Source organism: Poecilia formosa, unplaced genomic scaffold, assembly GCF_000485575.1.
Source record: "Poecilia formosa unplaced genomic scaffold, Poecilia_formosa-5.1.2 Scaffold92, whole genome shotgun sequence".
NCBI classification, from domain to species: domain Eukaryota; kingdom Metazoa; phylum Chordata; class Actinopteri; order Cyprinodontiformes; family Poeciliidae; genus Poecilia; species Poecilia formosa.
In genome coordinates this window covers 353,104-370,132 of record NW_006800031.1, presented here as the reverse complement: position 1 = coordinate 370,132, position 17,029 = coordinate 353,104, and the positions used below count along the sequence as shown (strand labels likewise).

The 17,029-nt window shown below is 40.5% G+C and overlaps 1 protein-coding gene across 1 annotated transcript in view; it reads left to right on the top strand.

Moving 5' to 3' along the window:
- notch1b (notch receptor 1b) overlaps positions 1-17,029 on the top strand; it is a 49,979-nt gene that overhangs the window by 27,851 nt on the left and 5,099 nt on the right. The window contains exons 12-30 of the mRNA XM_007557803.2: positions 12-122; positions 2,293-2,485; positions 3,119-3,264; positions 3,342-3,455; positions 4,161-4,280; positions 5,205-5,357; positions 5,434-5,662; positions 5,978-6,179; positions 6,301-6,454; positions 6,531-6,715; positions 7,729-7,861; positions 9,000-9,257; positions 9,685-9,797; positions 10,648-11,219; positions 12,131-12,565; positions 13,380-13,528; positions 15,811-16,024; positions 16,225-16,315; positions 16,828-16,990. Coding sequence (XP_007557865.1) covers positions 12-122; positions 2,293-2,485; positions 3,119-3,264; positions 3,342-3,455; positions 4,161-4,280; positions 5,205-5,357; positions 5,434-5,662; positions 5,978-6,179; positions 6,301-6,454; positions 6,531-6,715; positions 7,729-7,861; positions 9,000-9,257; positions 9,685-9,797; positions 10,648-11,219; positions 12,131-12,565; positions 13,380-13,528; positions 15,811-16,024; positions 16,225-16,315; positions 16,828-16,990 — 3,735 coding nt within the window. The remainder of the gene's footprint in view (positions 1-11; positions 123-2,292; positions 2,486-3,118; positions 3,265-3,341; positions 3,456-4,160; positions 4,281-5,204; positions 5,358-5,433; positions 5,663-5,977; positions 6,180-6,300; positions 6,455-6,530; positions 6,716-7,728; positions 7,862-8,999; positions 9,258-9,684; positions 9,798-10,647; positions 11,220-12,130; positions 12,566-13,379; positions 13,529-15,810; positions 16,025-16,224; positions 16,316-16,827; positions 16,991-17,029) is intronic.

Below are 17,029 nucleotides of genomic sequence, written 5' to 3'. Positions count from 1 at the left end.
CTTCTCCTCAGGAGTCAACTGTGAAGTCAACATTGACGACTGCAAGGGGAATCTCTGTGACTACGGGACCTGCATCGACAAAATCAATGGCTATGAGTGTGTTTGTGAACCTGGCTACACTGGTGAGTAAAATATAAATATATTAAAAGTTAGCTGTGGGTGAGATGTCTAAAAACTAAAATCTCCAATTTCTGATTTTGATTTTTTTCCTCAATTTCTTTTCTGGAAACAGAAAAGTATTTTCAAAAAGTGGCTTTTCATGTTATTCATACGACGGACTGTTGCTCAATTACAAGAATAAATTCAGTTAGCAGTAAAAGATGCAGTTTTACCAGATTTTTTTTAAATTACAAGAAAAAGGTTGATTTAATGAGGAAAAAAAGCTTCTAGAGTTATCAGTTTCTGACATGTCCAGCCCAACCTGTGGACTGAGTTTCCCTGCATGAGTTTGTCCTCAGAGGCAGAAATGCAACATGCAGAAAATTCAACCTTAAAATGTCTTAAGTTTGTGTGTCTAAAATCAAAGCCTTAAAATGTCAGTTGGCCTTAAATAAATTAATCACAGGTCTTAAATTTTGTCCTGGCAGGACTGTTTAATGTAGTGTTTTTTTCTCATGGGATTTTTTTGTCAGGAAAACCTTTCGATGGCACGCAAACGCCTTCATTGCATTCTGTGACTTGATGCGGTTGAGGATACCCTCGCTAGGTAGCGAGCTAGCTTTTTTGCCTGTATCATAGTAAAAAAAATCCAGATTCACAGATTTTCCTGTGCTTGATTGCTATGCATTAAGTTTCCCCAACTATCTCCTATGTTTATAGGTTTTTTTGGTCTTACGTTTCATTGAAGGTGGCATTAAAAAGGTCTTAAGTTTGAGTTACTGAAACCTGAAACCCTAAAGCCAGTCTTAGCTACACACAGAAGTTTATTTAAACGTTTACAGCCAGGTCTAGCCTTGAAAATTGTATTGCTGTTACTATAGCTGCAAACAGTGACAGATGCTAACTATTTATGTTTGCATGTTCTTAAAAGACAAAGTATTGTATCTACTATGCTGTCATGGCTGCCGGCCAATGAATACCTTAAGATTTCTGTTGTTTTATGTCATTACGTCTGATTTGCAGTCAGTAGAAGAGATTCAGCATTGTTCAGTTACCTTTGCTCACCATACCTGTTTACAGTTGAGTTTCTTTTCCTCAAATCTTCTGTTTCTGTTACAGTTTCTGATTTTTGTTTTCTTTTTTCATGTGACAGTATAGGTATGTAAATAAAGCAGCGGTTTAAGATACAGGAATGGAGGGTTGAAGGAACGGGCAGAGGAGCTTGATTGTGGCAGAAAGTGGGGGTGACAGATGGCGAGCGAGTGAGCGCACGCTCCTCTGAGGTTTGCCCGGTGTCGCTTTGCAGCTCCACCCTGTCCCCAACCTGCTGCTGTTAGGACATGCTAGCTGCCCGCCCCACAAAGAAAAGACACACACACTGGCACACCGAGTCGCCGGGGATTTGTGCAGGAGAAAAGATTCCCTGAAAGATTCCTGAAAGTTGAGCTTTTAAAAGCTTGGAAGCTGCTCCGTGCTTTAAAGCTCAATGGGCTGCCTTTATGTTATGCGTGGCACCGGCCTGAATGGCGTCAACGCTTCAAGTGGCCGTCAAAGGCGGACTTCGGATCTCTTATGCTTCTGAAAATTGATACAATCATTGCAGTGCCGTATTAGCGGCATTGTGTGGAGGCCCTGTGTGCGACTTCACTGGCTGCTGCTGTGGATTCTCAGATATGTGACCACAAAGGTCACAGAAACGGCCATCTTGTTTATTTTCTGTCAGGGTTAAACACTTACTGAATATGAGTGGAAAAATATTTATAACAGTAAAGAACACATGAAGGAAAAAATCACAACTAATAAATGCATTAACTAAGAAAACATTGATGTTGCCTGAACTCCATAATGCTAGTTGTTCCAAACTCATTTGAAGTGCCACTTTTTCTCTCCTGGATCATGTTTTTAAGGTTTATTTTTACGCATTTCTGGTTGAAAAATGCATACCAACCAACTGACAAGGATGGTTCTGAATATTATTATCATTAATAATTATTACTTCTCCCAGAAATTATTGCAATAAGTGATAATATTGTAATTTTGAGACAGTTTTCAACTAATATAATAATACTGTAAATCTTTAACTGTTATATGTTATTGTCTGTCCTTCTTTCACATAAAATCCCAAGAGGTGTAGGTAGGTACTTCTGTGAGTATGTAATGTTGTTTTGACTACAGTTTCTTTTTTTACTTCAGGTATGATGTGTAACATCAACATCGACGAGTGTGCCATCAATCCCTGCCACAACGGTGGCACCTGCATCGACGAAGTCAACGGTTTCACCTGCGTTTGTCCGGACGGCTACCAGGATCCCACCTGCTTCTCCCAAGTCAACGAGTGCCTCAGCAACCCCTGCATCCACGGTCACTGCGAGGACAAAATTAACGGGTAGGACGCGCATCAACACTGCAAAACCACAAAATTTAGCCGAGGATTTTTGTCTAGTTTTTTTGTGCATGTATCTTTGTTTACTTGAAATAAGACAAAAGTAATTTAGAAGTAACCTTTCTGCAAAATGCTGCCGTCAAGGTGACAGAGCAGGAGCATAGATTCAGACAAAGAGACATCTTTTTATTTATTTTCTAGTTTTATGTTTGTTTATAAATGCCCTAAGGAGATCTGTGCTATTAATTTAATTGTACAGCTTATAAAGCTAATCTAGTCTAAGATATAGGAGCTTATTTTAAGTCAATAACTCCTTAATAATGATGAAAAAGTACTTGTTCCTTTGGCAGATTGTTTCACTTATAACATGGGAAAAATGTCTTATCTGCTAATGGAACTAGTTCTTTGTCATCAATATTAAGGAGTTATTTACTTAAAACAAGCTCTTGTGTCTTGCTGAAAAATTACTTGTAAGTTTGTTTTCCTTTTTTCAAATGTACTAAGATGTTTGCACTACAAACCAGACCAAAAACACTTGGTAAGGTTTTGTGTTTTTGCAGTGAACAGTGTTAATATTCATGCTAATCAGAGTTTTTCAGCAGACTTTGACTGAGCCTTCTGCTGTTTTCTTGTTAGCTATAAATGCCTGTGTGACTCTGGCTGGAGCGGCAAAAACTGCGACATCAACAACAACGAGTGCGAGTCCAACCCTTGTATGAACGGAGGGACCTGCAAGGACATGACCAGCGGCTACGTTTGCACCTGTCGGATGGGTTTCACGGGTCGGTATCTCAGACCGGTGACCTTCGTCTGAACTTTAAAGAGTGTGGAGGTGATTTATTGTCTTCTCCGACCTCAGGACCAAACTGCCAGACAAACATCAACGAATGCGCCTCCAACCCCTGCCTGAACCAGGGGACCTGCATCGACGACGTCGCCGGGTACAAGTGCAACTGTGTCCTGCCGTACACCGGTATGATGTTATTATTGAAGTTATTTAATAATACATCAATCTGTTACCATGTTATCGTGGAATTTCCTTACTGAGGGGGGCAGTTTCCACCTACCTGGGTACTTTAAGTTATTTGCCAAAGAGGAAAAATATGCTGGTGATGAAATAACTGTCAAGTAAAGTTCAGTCACAGGACTTCCTCCGAGCTCAAAGACGCCAAACTTTGGATCGCTCTGTGGGTCATGCTTCTCCCCAAACAGATCTGGGAAATGTTTTAATGTAATCTCTCTTATTTTTTGACCAAACAGATAATGCTGGAAAGGCTAAGGGGCCGGCTGTCTTGTATTTGCAGTGTATTTTTTGGATCCCTCCACAGGATTTTGAATAATAAAAGGCCTCTTGCTGGCGTTGGGGTGGGAACATGGTTCTTGACACACTTCCTGTTTGCCTGCTTCCTGTCTCACAGAAAAGCAAATGGCTTCACAATGGCCGGAAGCCGGAGTCGGCTTCCCGTACGAGCCGAGCGTTTGTGGAAACAGATAGAGGCGTGCGTCCCCAGGCCTCTGATACTGACAGAGCCTGGAGAAAATCCTGGGATAGCACTGATTGAAAGATGATTCTGTGTCCGTTTGGTTTGGGTTATCTCCAAGCCCTGGATGAGATCACGGAGTGAAGTTTAAAAGATCCGACGTAGTTCGCTCAAGAATGTGTTTCCATGTCTTACAGGAGAAAACTGTGAGATCTTGATGGCTCCCTGCAGCTCCAAGCCCTGTAAGCATGGAGGCCAATGTCAGGAGTCAGAGGACTACCTGAGCTTTTCCTGTGTCTGTCCTGAAGGATGGCAAGGTGAGCTCCCAGCATGCAACAGTGTCCTTAAGTTATCGGCAGAGAAGTTACACAGTCCTGGAAACCTTGAAAATGCTTGTTCATTGCTTTTTGAAAGCCTGAATTAACAAAATAAGATGAATCAGATCAGAACAATCTAATTTACAGGTATGGACAGACATTAAAACTAAGACAAAATCATAAAATTAGGAGATTAAAAGTTGTTTCTAGATGTAAAAGATTGTTCCTAATGTTTTCTGTGGGAAACATTTCTGGTGGATTTCTAACACGTATATCTAGCACTTGCCAGTAAATCAATAATATATATTGCGATATATGGTCAAAATCGATAGATAATATGTTTAGTAAAATATCAATAATTTCATTGAACTCCGATTCAGATGTAGGCAGAGGAAAAGACTTTAGCTGCTTAACCTCTAGTTTATGCCACCAGGCAAAGTTGGTGGCATAAACTAACTCACTCTCTCTTTGGTTACCTAGCAACAACCTGTTGAGTAACTCATGGTTACCTAGCAACAGCCTGTTAAGTAACTGTGGAGTGAAAACTATGGATAAAACAGGAAAGGTTGATATTAGTTTGACAGTATTTTATTTAAAACAAAAAAAAACTAATCAATAATTATTGATATCAACTGATATGAAACATATTTATCATGATAGGTTTTTCAGCCGTCCAGCTCTACGAATATCAAATATGTCAAATATAGCATTCAGAAACTGGTGTTTCTCTAAAACACTAAAATGACTTCACTCTTCCATATACGTTCTGTGATTTTGAAAGCTTAAAAAGAATTAATTCACTGCAAAAAGGCATTTTTTATGTAGTCTTATACATCTATTTGATTAATAATCAGGAGATATGACATTTTCAGTCTTATTTCTGACATTTTACATATTTCTGTTTTTATTTTTTGCCCCTTTAAGGTCAAGCATGTGAAGTCGACATCAAGGAATGCGTGAAGAATCCTTGTCGTAACGGAGCAACATGCCAGAACACTTTGGGCAGCTACCGCTGCGCCTGCAAACCGGGCTTTTCCGGACGCAACTGTGAGACCGACATTGATGACTGCAATCCCAGTGAGTTAGTCTGAAGTTCTATTTACAGAGTCAAACCTGAAAGCCGCTCTTCTAAGTGGAGCGATTCCTCCCTCAGACCCCTGCAGCAACGGAGGCCTTTGTAAGGACGAGGTCAACAGCTTCCTGTGTTCCTGCCTGCCCGGATTCCGGGGACTGAAGTGCGAGGAAGACATCAACGAATGCGAGAGCAACCCGTGCAGGAATGGAGCCAACTGCACAGACTGCGTGAACAGCTACACCTGCACCTGCCCGCCTGGCTTCAGTGGGATCCACTGTGAAAATAACACACCTGACTGCACAGAGAGGTAGAGCACTGCCCCAAACTGAAAACGCACAGCTTTGACTTTGATTGATCTGATCAACAGGTTTGTTTTCTACATCAGCGTAATCCTGGTTTTCTTGTCCACTGCTGCCCCCTGTGGTGGAATTTTGTTTTGCTACAAAGCTGCACTTATTGCAGCTGCCCTGCTTGTAGAAGTCAGAAATGTTGTTTGTCAAAAAGCTTAAACATAAAGTAGGTCACTGCTGTAAGAACAAAAGTGCAGATTAGTTGTATTCAGACCTGGCAGCTCAGATTAATAAGTTATCGATTCACTTTGCTGGTCCTTTTTCCTTCTCAGCTCCTGTTTTAATGGAGGAACCTGTGTAGACGGCATCAACACCTTCACCTGTTTATGTCCGCCGGGCTTCACTGGCAGCTACTGCCAGCACGACATCAACGAGTGCGACTCCAAACCCTGTCTGAACGGCGGCACATGTCAAGACAGTTACGGCACATACAAGTGCACCTGTCCCCACGGTTACACGGGACACAACTGTCAGGTAGGATGAGGGGGAATTAATATCATCAAAACATGTTTAATATGCAAAAATGAGACAAAATTAATGTTTTTATTCAGCTTAACGTCTTTCAGCTGAGTTTGTCTTTTTTGTGTGTTTTCAGAACTTGGTTCATTGGTGTGACACGTCTCCCTGTAAAAATGGAGGATCTTGCCGGCAGAGAGGAACCACCTACAGCTGCGATTGTGAGACCGGCTGGACGGGCCTGTACTGCGACGTCCCGAGTGTTTCCTGTGAGGTTGCAGCCAAGCAAAGAGGTAAGAGGGAGATAAAACCTCAGCAGTTTCTGTGAAAGGAAGCTAAATTTAACTCCATCTCACCTTTTCTGCTCAGGAGTTGCTGTTTTCCAACTCTGTCAAAACTCGGGTCAGTGTCTGGATGTGGGAAACCGCCACTACTGTCACTGTCAGGTGGGATACACTGGGAGCTACTGCGAGGAGCAGGTGGACGAGTGTACGCCGAACCCCTGCCAGAATGGAGCCACCTGCACCGACTTTCTGGGTGGATACTCCTGCAAGGTGACGACCCTAAAAACAAACACGAACAGCCAGTGATCTGCTCAGATGTTGCCTCGTATGTTGCTTCTTCCTGATTTGGCTCAGCTTATGCATATGTGAATGCAAACTGAACTGGAGATCACTGAGAAAGACAAAAGAGAAATCTTAGAATCTCTAAGATCTGACGTTACTCCACATTTGTTTACATTTTGTGAAGAATTAAGTTGAGCTCAGCGTCTTCCTCTGAGTTTTTTGGGTTTTTCCTTCTGTAGTTCTTGGTGTAGCGCCACCACAGGCGAGCAGGGGAACTGGTTTTTGACTCAGTGTGAAAGTGAACCACAGCAGCTGAAAATCTAAGAACTTTTGTCCCCAATCAAACTGAGTCTACCGGACTGTCAGGTGTGAAAACACCCAACATGTAGGCGTGGATTATCATTTTGTAAAATGATGCCCAATTTTAACTAGGGGTGCACCGATTTTTAATTTTGGGAGATCTGTGATTTGTTGATTTCTACATGTGCAGCCGATCTGATCCCCTGATTTTATTTACCTCGGCAAAGGTCTAAAAATCAACTACTGTCCTCTTCTGCTCTGCAGTGAAAGATGTTTGACTGATAGACTGGCCCACATTTACAGTTAACAATAAAAACTGTTGCCACTTTCTTGCTATATTGGGCAACATTTCATATTTAAAATAATTGGTATCGGCCAAAATCGGAATCGGAGGGTCAGGCTTTTTAAAGATCAGTAATCGTCGGCAATCATCCAGAAAACTGCAATCGGTTCAGCCTTAGTTTTAACTGTGTATAGTTTTGATGCCACTGCTAATTTTTGCTGCTTCCCCATAAAGTGTCCTGTTTAATTATAGCAAGTAAATGGCTGAGTTGTGATATTCTTCCCCCGAGAGGAGACTCTGTTGGCCTTGGCAGGAATGAATGAAAACAGAAAACAGCAAAGTAAACAAAACCCATCTTTGTTTCATGTAAGACATTGATCAAACTCGCCTCTCTCTTCTTCCTCTCTCTGTCCCCCAGTGCATGCCAGGATACTTGGGGCCCAACTGTTCTGAGGAGATCAATGAGTGTTTCTCCCAACCGTGCCAGAACGGGGGCACCTGCATTGACCTGATCAATACCTACAAATGCTCCTGTCCCCGAGGAACCCAAGGTCAGCAGACCCCACACACACACACTCCTCCCACATCCTTCTGCCTCCACCCGCCTCCCCTTCTGCCCCCTTCCCGTCTCCACGCTTCATTAATTAGGGCTTAACAGCACCCAGGGCATTAAAACTCCCTCCTTCAAGCCTGCCTCCAACTCTTCCTCCACTTGTCAAATTTGCCATTGATCTCTCTCTCCGACATGAAGGGGATTGTGTGTTGTAGGTCAGCTCAAATTGGCAGCCGAGTTGGGAGCGTCCCAAGGCGGCCAACAGGTTTTTAAAGCTGGCGGAGGGAGTTTGTGATTCAGCTTGGCCTTTTTGCAAACATGTTTCAGTCTGTGCTTTTGTAAGTGAGGGATCTTAGAAATTAGGACAACTTACTTTGTTGTGTCCAGTCCGTAATCAGATATGTTTTTTAAATAGGGCTGCAACTAACGATCGATTTGTCAGATAAAAGGATTGGCACTTTCTGCATATTTTTCATTTTTTGTACAATATTAGAGGTATATTAAAAGATTAAAATAAACAAATAATTACATTTCTTTTTTAAAGGAGAAATTGAATATTTTAGTGCCTAAAATCAAAACACATGGCATTCCTTTAGTGAACATTTGCTCATTTGTAGCAAAGGATGCATCTGCATGAAAAAACTAACATCAAGATGTGAAAAGCTTAGAGCTTCTGCTTGATTTATCATCAATACAGTGCAGGGCTGATCTGTCGTTTAGTTCAGGAATAATTGATTAATAATTGGATGGCAAAAGGAGATTTTTTCCACTGAATTTAAACCCGGTACCAAAGCTAAAGCTGTGTCACTTGACGGGTTTTGGGTAGAGCATATTTATAATCAAAGGTCTATTTTCATCATAAATGCAAAATGTATGGATATTTTGTACAATTTTGACTAAATTACTCCTCTTCTTTCAGCAAATGGCCTTTTATTTGAGTCTGTATACTCCAGTTAACAATTAATCGATTACTAAATTATTTAGACAGGATTAATCCAATTAATTGTTTCAATTTAAAGGTACATTTATGCATTTATCTGGATTCTAATAGTTAACTCTTACAGTAAACACAGAGCAAGAAACACGACAGAACACACACTGAATGGCTGAAACCTCTCCTACTTTCACACCCCTAGGTGTGCACTGCGAGATCAACGTGGACGACTGCAACCCGACCTCCGACCCCGTCACCAAAGAGCCCAAGTGCTTCAACAACGGCAGGTGTGTGGACGGCGTGGGCGGCTACCACTGTATCTGCCCCGCGGGGTACGTGGGCGAGCGATGCGAGGGGGACATCAACGAGTGTCTGTCCAACCCCTGCGACCCGCGGGGCACGCGCAGCTGCACCCAGCTGACCAACAACTACCGCTGCGAGTGTCGCACCGGATACACAGGTCAGACACCGCAAAAACACTGGATCTTACCACTTCAAATGAGACAAAACTAGTGACTTAAGTCAGCTGTTTGCTAATATTGATGAAAATGTACAAGTTTCACTGGCATTTTATGAAGGTTTTACATAATCTGCCAGTGGAACTAGTAATTTTTCATTAATTTTAAGGAATGATTGACTTAAAAGAAGCTCATATTTCTTGCTGAAAGTTACTAGTTTTGTCTTAATTCAAGATATTTGCACTACAAACAAGACCAAAATACTTGCAGTGAAAGATTAGTTATGCTTTGTTATACTTTCTTGTATTTTTTGTAGATTAAACACTTCCATCTAGTAGATTTGAACTATCTTGCCCTCATTTTTTCTGGATAAAACCTAACAGAAATTTTTTTTTTGTCTGACTGTGTGTGTGAATGATCTCTCTGCAGGTCAGCGCTGTGACCAAGTGTTTAATGGCTGTAAGGGTAAACCTTGCCGTAATGGAGGCAGCTGTGCTGTAGCCAGTAACACGCCGAATGGCTTCATCTGCAAATGTCCCCCAGTGAGTAAACATATATGTACTGTTAATCTCTAAGGATGTATCTTTGACTCGATATATTAGTTTAAACACTTTAAGTGTCTTCATAGCACAAGAACAAATGTTGATTTTTACCCTGAATTGTTGCTACAGTGTTACTATTTATGTGACTCTTCAAAGTGCAGATAAACCCTTCCTTTGGGTCCCGAAAGCCAGGTTTACCTGCGCATCCTAACCACATCTGGGCTGGACGTGAGCGGCCGTGAATGAAATTTTATTCTCAGCCATAAAACCTTTAATGGACACAATGACACAAATTGATTCAATGCAGTGTGAAAGCAAACAGCATCAGCTGAAAATGTAACTAAAACAGTTTTAGTCCCCAAATGAACCAGACTGTCTGGTGTGAAAATGTCCTTAATTATGAACACACTAATGTTTATGCACTTAGTGTGTTCAGATATTGAAGTTCTGGTAAATGTTATACTATGTACACTGCTCAAAAAAATAAAGGGAACACTCAAATAACACATCCTAGATCTGAATGAATGAAATGTTCTCATTGAATACTTTGTTCTGTACAAAGTTGAATGTGCTGACAACAAAATCACACAAAAATCATCAATGGAAATCAAATTTATTAACCAATGGAGGCCTGGATTTGGAGCCACACACAAAATTAAAGTGAAATGTTCCCTTTATTTTTTTGAGCAGTATATTTACTTTTAATTAGTAATTAGGCTTAAAATATGCTTCCGTTGCAGCTTTTTTCCCCCCGAAAAGCTGCTGTACATTCATTACAGACATTGTAATTTCTCATTTAAAAAATGTAACCTTTAACTCACAATATTAATTTCTGTGTTTTTCAATGAAGGGTTTCACTGGCTCCAGCTGTGAATACGACTCCCAGGCCTGCGGCAGCCTCCATTGTCGCAATGGGGGCACCTGCATCTCTGGCCACAACAGTCCGAAGTGTTTGTGTCTGCCGTCGTTCACCGGGCCCGAGTGTCAGTACCCCACCGACAGCCTTTGCAACTCCAGCCCCTGCTACAATGGCGGCACGTGCGAATATGCCGCCGAGGCTCCGTTCTACCGCTGCGTCTGCCCCTCCAACTTCAACGGCCTCCGCTGCCACATCCTGGACTACGGCTTCCACGGAGGCTTCGGCCAAACCATCCCGCCGCCGACAGACTACGAGATGCCCTGCAGCATCCCAGAGTGCGAGGAGCTCAAGCACAACAAGTTCTGCGACGCGCGCTGCAACAACCACGCGTGCGGCTGGGACAACGGCGACTGCTCGCTCAACTTTGACGACCCGTGGAAGAACTGCTCAGCCGCGCTGCAGTGCTGGCGATACTTCAACAACGGGAAATGTGACTCGCAGTGTGACAATGCCGGATGTCTCTACGACGGCTTTGACTGCCAGACGCTGGAGGGACAGTGCAAGTAAGCCGCTTTTGTAGCCGCTTTTATTATTATTTATTTATTTGTTGTTGTTTTTTTTTAAATAAATAAAATTGAAATGTATTTAACATCGAAGTAGAAAATACAAAGTGTGGTAGATTACACTAATTAAAGAAAAATAAATAAATAAAATCTGTGAAACGTCTCTATGAAACAGATTTTATGATTTTAGATTTTATGGTGAATTTTCTACAAGAAGGTGAAATTTAAGGAAAAACTAGTGTCTTTTAGCAGCTAAACCTACAGCTGCTGATAACGACTATTTTATTTATTTATTTTTATCCGATTAATCAATTATTCTGACAATTAATTGATTAATCAGAAAAAAACAATTTGTACGTTGTGTTGATTTTTTTCTTTTATTTAAGCTTGTTTTATACAATAGGAATGCATTAAAACATTAAAATGTAACTTTTTTTAAATTAGAGAATAAATATTTATTGCCTAAGATACAATAACAGCATTTCTTGCTCGATCATTTGTAGCAAAGGATGCATCTGCAGCTAGAAAATACTTCTAACATCAACATGTAAAAAGCTCAGACCTTCCTGCTCGACTGACATAATGTGTTGATTATTTTTTAGATTAACTAATCAATAATTGGATAGCAAAATCTGCTTTATCAGAAATTTGAATAGGAGTTCTGAGTAGGGCATATTTATAGTCAACGATGTTTTGTTTTCATCTTAAATGCAAAATATATATGTTTTTTGTACAGCTTTGGCTTAATTTCTGCTCTGAGTAAGTTGTATTTTCAGAAAACAGCCTTTTTTAGAGTCATATACCAATGATTTAATTACGAAATTAGTTGACGATTACTTCAAAAATCGATTAATCACGATTAATCAACCCAAATGAAATTCTCAATGCTAATGCTGATGCTTGTCCTCCAGTCCTCTGTATGACCAGTACTGTAAGGACCACTACGCTGACGGCCACTGTGACCAGGGCTGCAACAACGCAGAGTGCGAGTGGGACGGCTTGGACTGCGCCAACAACATGCCTGAGAAGCTCGCCGTGGGCCAGCTGGTCGTGGTCGTCCACATCACCCCCGATCATCTCCTCAACAACTCCTTTGGCTTCCTGCGCGAGCTGAGCCGCGTCCTCCGAACCAACGTCATATTCAGGAAGGACACAAAGGGGGAGATGATGGTCTACCCGTACTACGGGAACGAACACGAGCTCAAGAAGTACAACGTCAAGCGTTCGGTGGACTCTTTGTCTGAGATTCCTGACAAGGTGCTGAGTGTGATGAGGAGGAACCTAAATGACGTGGCAGGCGGCGGCATGAGAGCCAGGAGGGAGCTCGATCATGTGCAAGTCAAAGGGTGAGAAAACAGCTGTTTCTCATTTAGGAGGGCAACTTTTTTCACATTTTTTAACATTTTTGAGTATGAAAAATAATTTTTTATATACTTTAGCCTGTTATTCATCCATTCAATCCACTTCTTTAAAGGGGACCTATTATAAAAAATTCACATTGTGCATGTTTATATGCTACCATTTGGGTCTCTACTATTTTTAAAAACAATACAAGCACCTAGAAAAGCATCAAGCCATTTTTTGGCAATAAATTAATGTTTGTTAATTGTTCAGTCATATTGGACAAGCACTACACCATTACCTATCAAACTAAACCAGCCTGAGTTCCAGCATGTTTGGTCAGCTGGTTTTACCGCTGTACAATGGCTGCTGAAAAAAAAAAAGTATTTTGTTATTGACTTATCATTTGGAAACCACTTGCCGCATTCTTGTTGGTTGTGCAGGAGGCTCCACTTTTGCTTTTCAAAGATGTATGGTTGTACATTTGTGCATCTGTTTGCAGCTAATTTCATCCATGAGTGTAAATGTTGAGTTTGCACTTGTTTACATAGCCAAATAAGCTGCCAGCAGCAGCTTATTTGGATTTAAAGTGACAAGAGGCCTTAAAACAGCTCATACTGAAAGGAGCTCAAAATAGGCAGAACTGAGCAGACTAAAATCTCATCATTTAAGAATAATTTTGTTCAAAAATTGTAATGAACATGTTGTGTAAAGCCCACTGACCCATCCTAAACTTTTCAAAGAATCATAATAGGTCAACTTTAAGTTAAATTTAGCCCACACAAATTTTATTTCTCTGTTTTCTGTTTTGTCCTGAAGATCAATCGTCCACTTGGAGATGGACAACCGTCAGTGCTTCCAGCAGTCCAACGAATGCTTCCAGAGCTCCGATGACGCCGCTGCATTCCTCGGAGCTCTGGAGTCCAGCGGCAAACTGGATGTTCCCTTTACTATTGAAGCTGTTTACAGTGAGTATTATTCACTGAAATCTATGATCTATTGGTACAAGATCACAGGAATTTTTGTTTAGTAGGTGAAATTTAGGCAAGAAATTGACAAAAATAACAAAAAAACACAACTCTACCCCATCTGCATCAAATCTTTGTCAATGTGCGCTTATGCTACAGCAATAAAGATTGGGCATATTTTAATTACTTTTACACTTTTTTATCAAATGTGCCAATAATGTAAGCAAATAATCAGAAAGACTTTTGCCAAGTATGTTTTCAACACAGTAAAAGAATACAGATATATATATATATATATATATAATCCTCGTTTTTAATGTCATTGTGCTGAGTAGAGGTTATAATTATACAGTTTTAGAAGACATATTTGAAATTACATTAAACCCCCCTAAAGTTGCAGAAAATGCTACAAAATATGGAAAGAAACTATAAATTGTACATTTCTCTCAATAATTATTACATTAATTTAGCACAAATACTGCCTCATATCTCCTGATTTTAGTTGGCAATACATTTTGCAGTGGAAAATTTTATCAGGTAATTTATTATAACTATATTAATCTGATGTTGAATATATTACCAGATAAAATTTTCTACCACCATCCCCTCTTTTGATGTGGAAAATAAGCAATATTTTTCTATTAATCCCATCAAACTTTATTTAATCTTCACAGTTTAGGTTTGTTGCAGCAGCAGAGCTGCTGGATGGTTTCTTCCTTCAGTCTTTTTTTGGTCAGAAACTTTTCAATTTCTAGACTGAGTAGCAAAGCAACTTGATAAATTTAACTTTCAAATAATGTTTTCCTGAATTTCCTCTCTGTGGGAAAATAAAGGATATTTCTATCTTCTATCTGTCATTTTTAACTTATGTTTTACAATAATTATTGAAAAACAGACTTCATTAGTAAAAAAAAATGTAGTCCACTGTTTTCACTTTGAAAAACACCAAAGATGTCCTGGATTGTAAGGAAAATAAACCATTTAGTACTATTTTTCTAATTTTTAGTGCAAATCTTAGTACACTTGAAATTAGAGAAAACGAACTTTGCAACAATATATAGAAGCTTGTTTTTAGTAAATAATTAGTTAATATTGATGAAGAAATATTAGTTCCATTGCCACATTACTTCACTTATAATATGGAAAAATAATCTGCCAATGGAACTAGAACTTTTTTATTTATTTTAAGAAATAATTGACTCAAAACAAGCTGCTGTATCTTGCTGAAAAGCTACTTCTGAGTTAGTTTTGTCTTATTTTAAGTGTACTAAGATATTTTCACTACAAACTAGAATAAAAATATTAGGTAAGATTTCGTGTTTTTGCAGCGTGGTGATAATATGATGTGTATTAAGTTAGAAAAAAACATGAAAAGTGAGTAAAATTGTGCATAAAGCAGAAATATATTTAGAAACACAGGCTTTATGCTAACAGGGTCGGCAGCGGCCTGCGGTCGGATCCACAGAACTCTTTGATTGTGTATTTGTTATGCAGTGGTGAACAAATGCAATAGTGAATCTCATGGTCGAATCAATCAATCTCTTCCTCTGTGTGCAAATCCAATGGCTTCAGGCTCCAAAATGGTTAATTGCAGCAAATCAACTCATCCACACCCCCTTCGCTCACTTCATCAGGGCGTCTCTGGCTTCCTCTTTCTCAGACATGTGCACCTATACGTCCTCTGACAGCGAACTCACACACACGCACACACACGCCTTATCCCACATGGCGAGGGGCTGCTGCAACCTTCACCTCGCTGAATGTAATACCAGGACTTAATGTATCTCTGAGGGTTTAGGTTGGGGGAGTTTATCATTTCAAAATCGTTAGTGAAAAAAAAAAAGAAGAGGAAAAATTGATCGGGAGTGTGCTAGAAGTTGGGAGTCTTTGTTATCTCGAAAATCCTAATAAATCCTTCGTCTTTACAGCTTAAAGCGCGTGCAGTAATTTGAAGTTCATTAATCCCCTCCCTCTTTTTTTTTCTCTTAAAGAAGAAATGGTAAAGTTGTCTCTTGGTACCCTGAGTTGAAAAGGGAGAGAGGAGGTGGTGATGTTCTTTTCTTCCCTATTTTCTTTTTTATCCCGCCCCATCCCCTTTTTTTTATTTTTTTTTTTTGATGAAAAGTGGTTAGCTATTCTGATTATTACTGAATAGATAGAAGCTAGCTTTACAAGCAGCGAGGATCGTCAGTCGGTCCCTGGCTCTTGGTGCGATTTGGAGCGACGAAGAGCTGGACAGTCAGGACCTTCGCTCTTGACGATGTCACCCCGTTTCCTGACAGGCGGCGTTGACCTGCAGCCGTCCGACGGACTCTACACCATGTATTTGGTGCTGGGCGGCGTCGGGATACTGGCCTTCCTGGGAGTGGGGATGGTGGCAGCCCGAAAGCGGCGCCACGAACACGGGCGCCTCTGGCTTCCCGAGGGTTTCAAGACCACGGAGACCAGCAAGAAGAAGAGACGGGAGCCCGTCGGAGAGGACTCAGTCGGACTGAAGTGAGTTTGTCCTGTTTTGGACGTTCGTATTTGGACAATTTTGAATTTCACAATGATCATAAGTGAGTCTGAGACAACTTAGATGATCATTAGCCTCATCTGATAGAGAGGTGGGGGAGGAATTTAATCAATGGTTTGTTTTTTTGGCTTAAAAGCAGCAGATTAAGTGGATTTAACCTGAATTTTCTGCGTTCACACAGGCCACTGAAAAACACCTCTGATATTTCTCTGATGGACGACAACCCGAACGAATGGGGAGAGGACGAGCCTGCGGATGTGAAACGCTTCAAAGTAAGAAAACATTCATAAACTCTTAAGTTGTTTAATATTTTTTATTAGAAATAGAATAAAATAGAAATATCATTAATTGTCCCACAATGGGGAAAATGATAGAATATGAAAACATATATAAAAACAGAAAAACTAATACAGTAAGAGCAAAAATTTCAACATGTAGTTATAAAATACATCATCCAATCAAGAGAAATTTGCAGCTGAATTAGATAATTTAAAAAATGTACAAAATGTGCATGCCTTTTTGAGCATTAAAATGTTATTTACAGTTAATGAAAGCTAAATAAAGTTGGACAGAAACCACCATGGATGTAAGCAGTTACTGGGTTTGTTACTGGGTTTGTTGGGAGCAGTGGTGCTTATTGTATGCCACAATTTCCCAAAGAAATATCTGGAAATGTTGAAAATAAAATTAATATGATCAAATTTTATCATGTGCTTGTAGGAAAACTTCAACATTTTGCTTCTTTTCTTAATTTTAACTCCTGCTGCGTGATATTTTTTTGCAGCTTGACGAGCAGGCGGTGCTCGACGCCGACGACCAGACGGACCACCGCCAGTGGACCCAGCAGCACCTGGACGCTGCTGATCTGCGCATCCCCTCCATCGCTCCCACTCCCCCTCAGGGGGAGATCGAAAACGACTGCATGGATGTCAACGTGCGAGGGCCAGGTAATCAACATAATCAGTCTGTCGTATTTGTGATCTGGG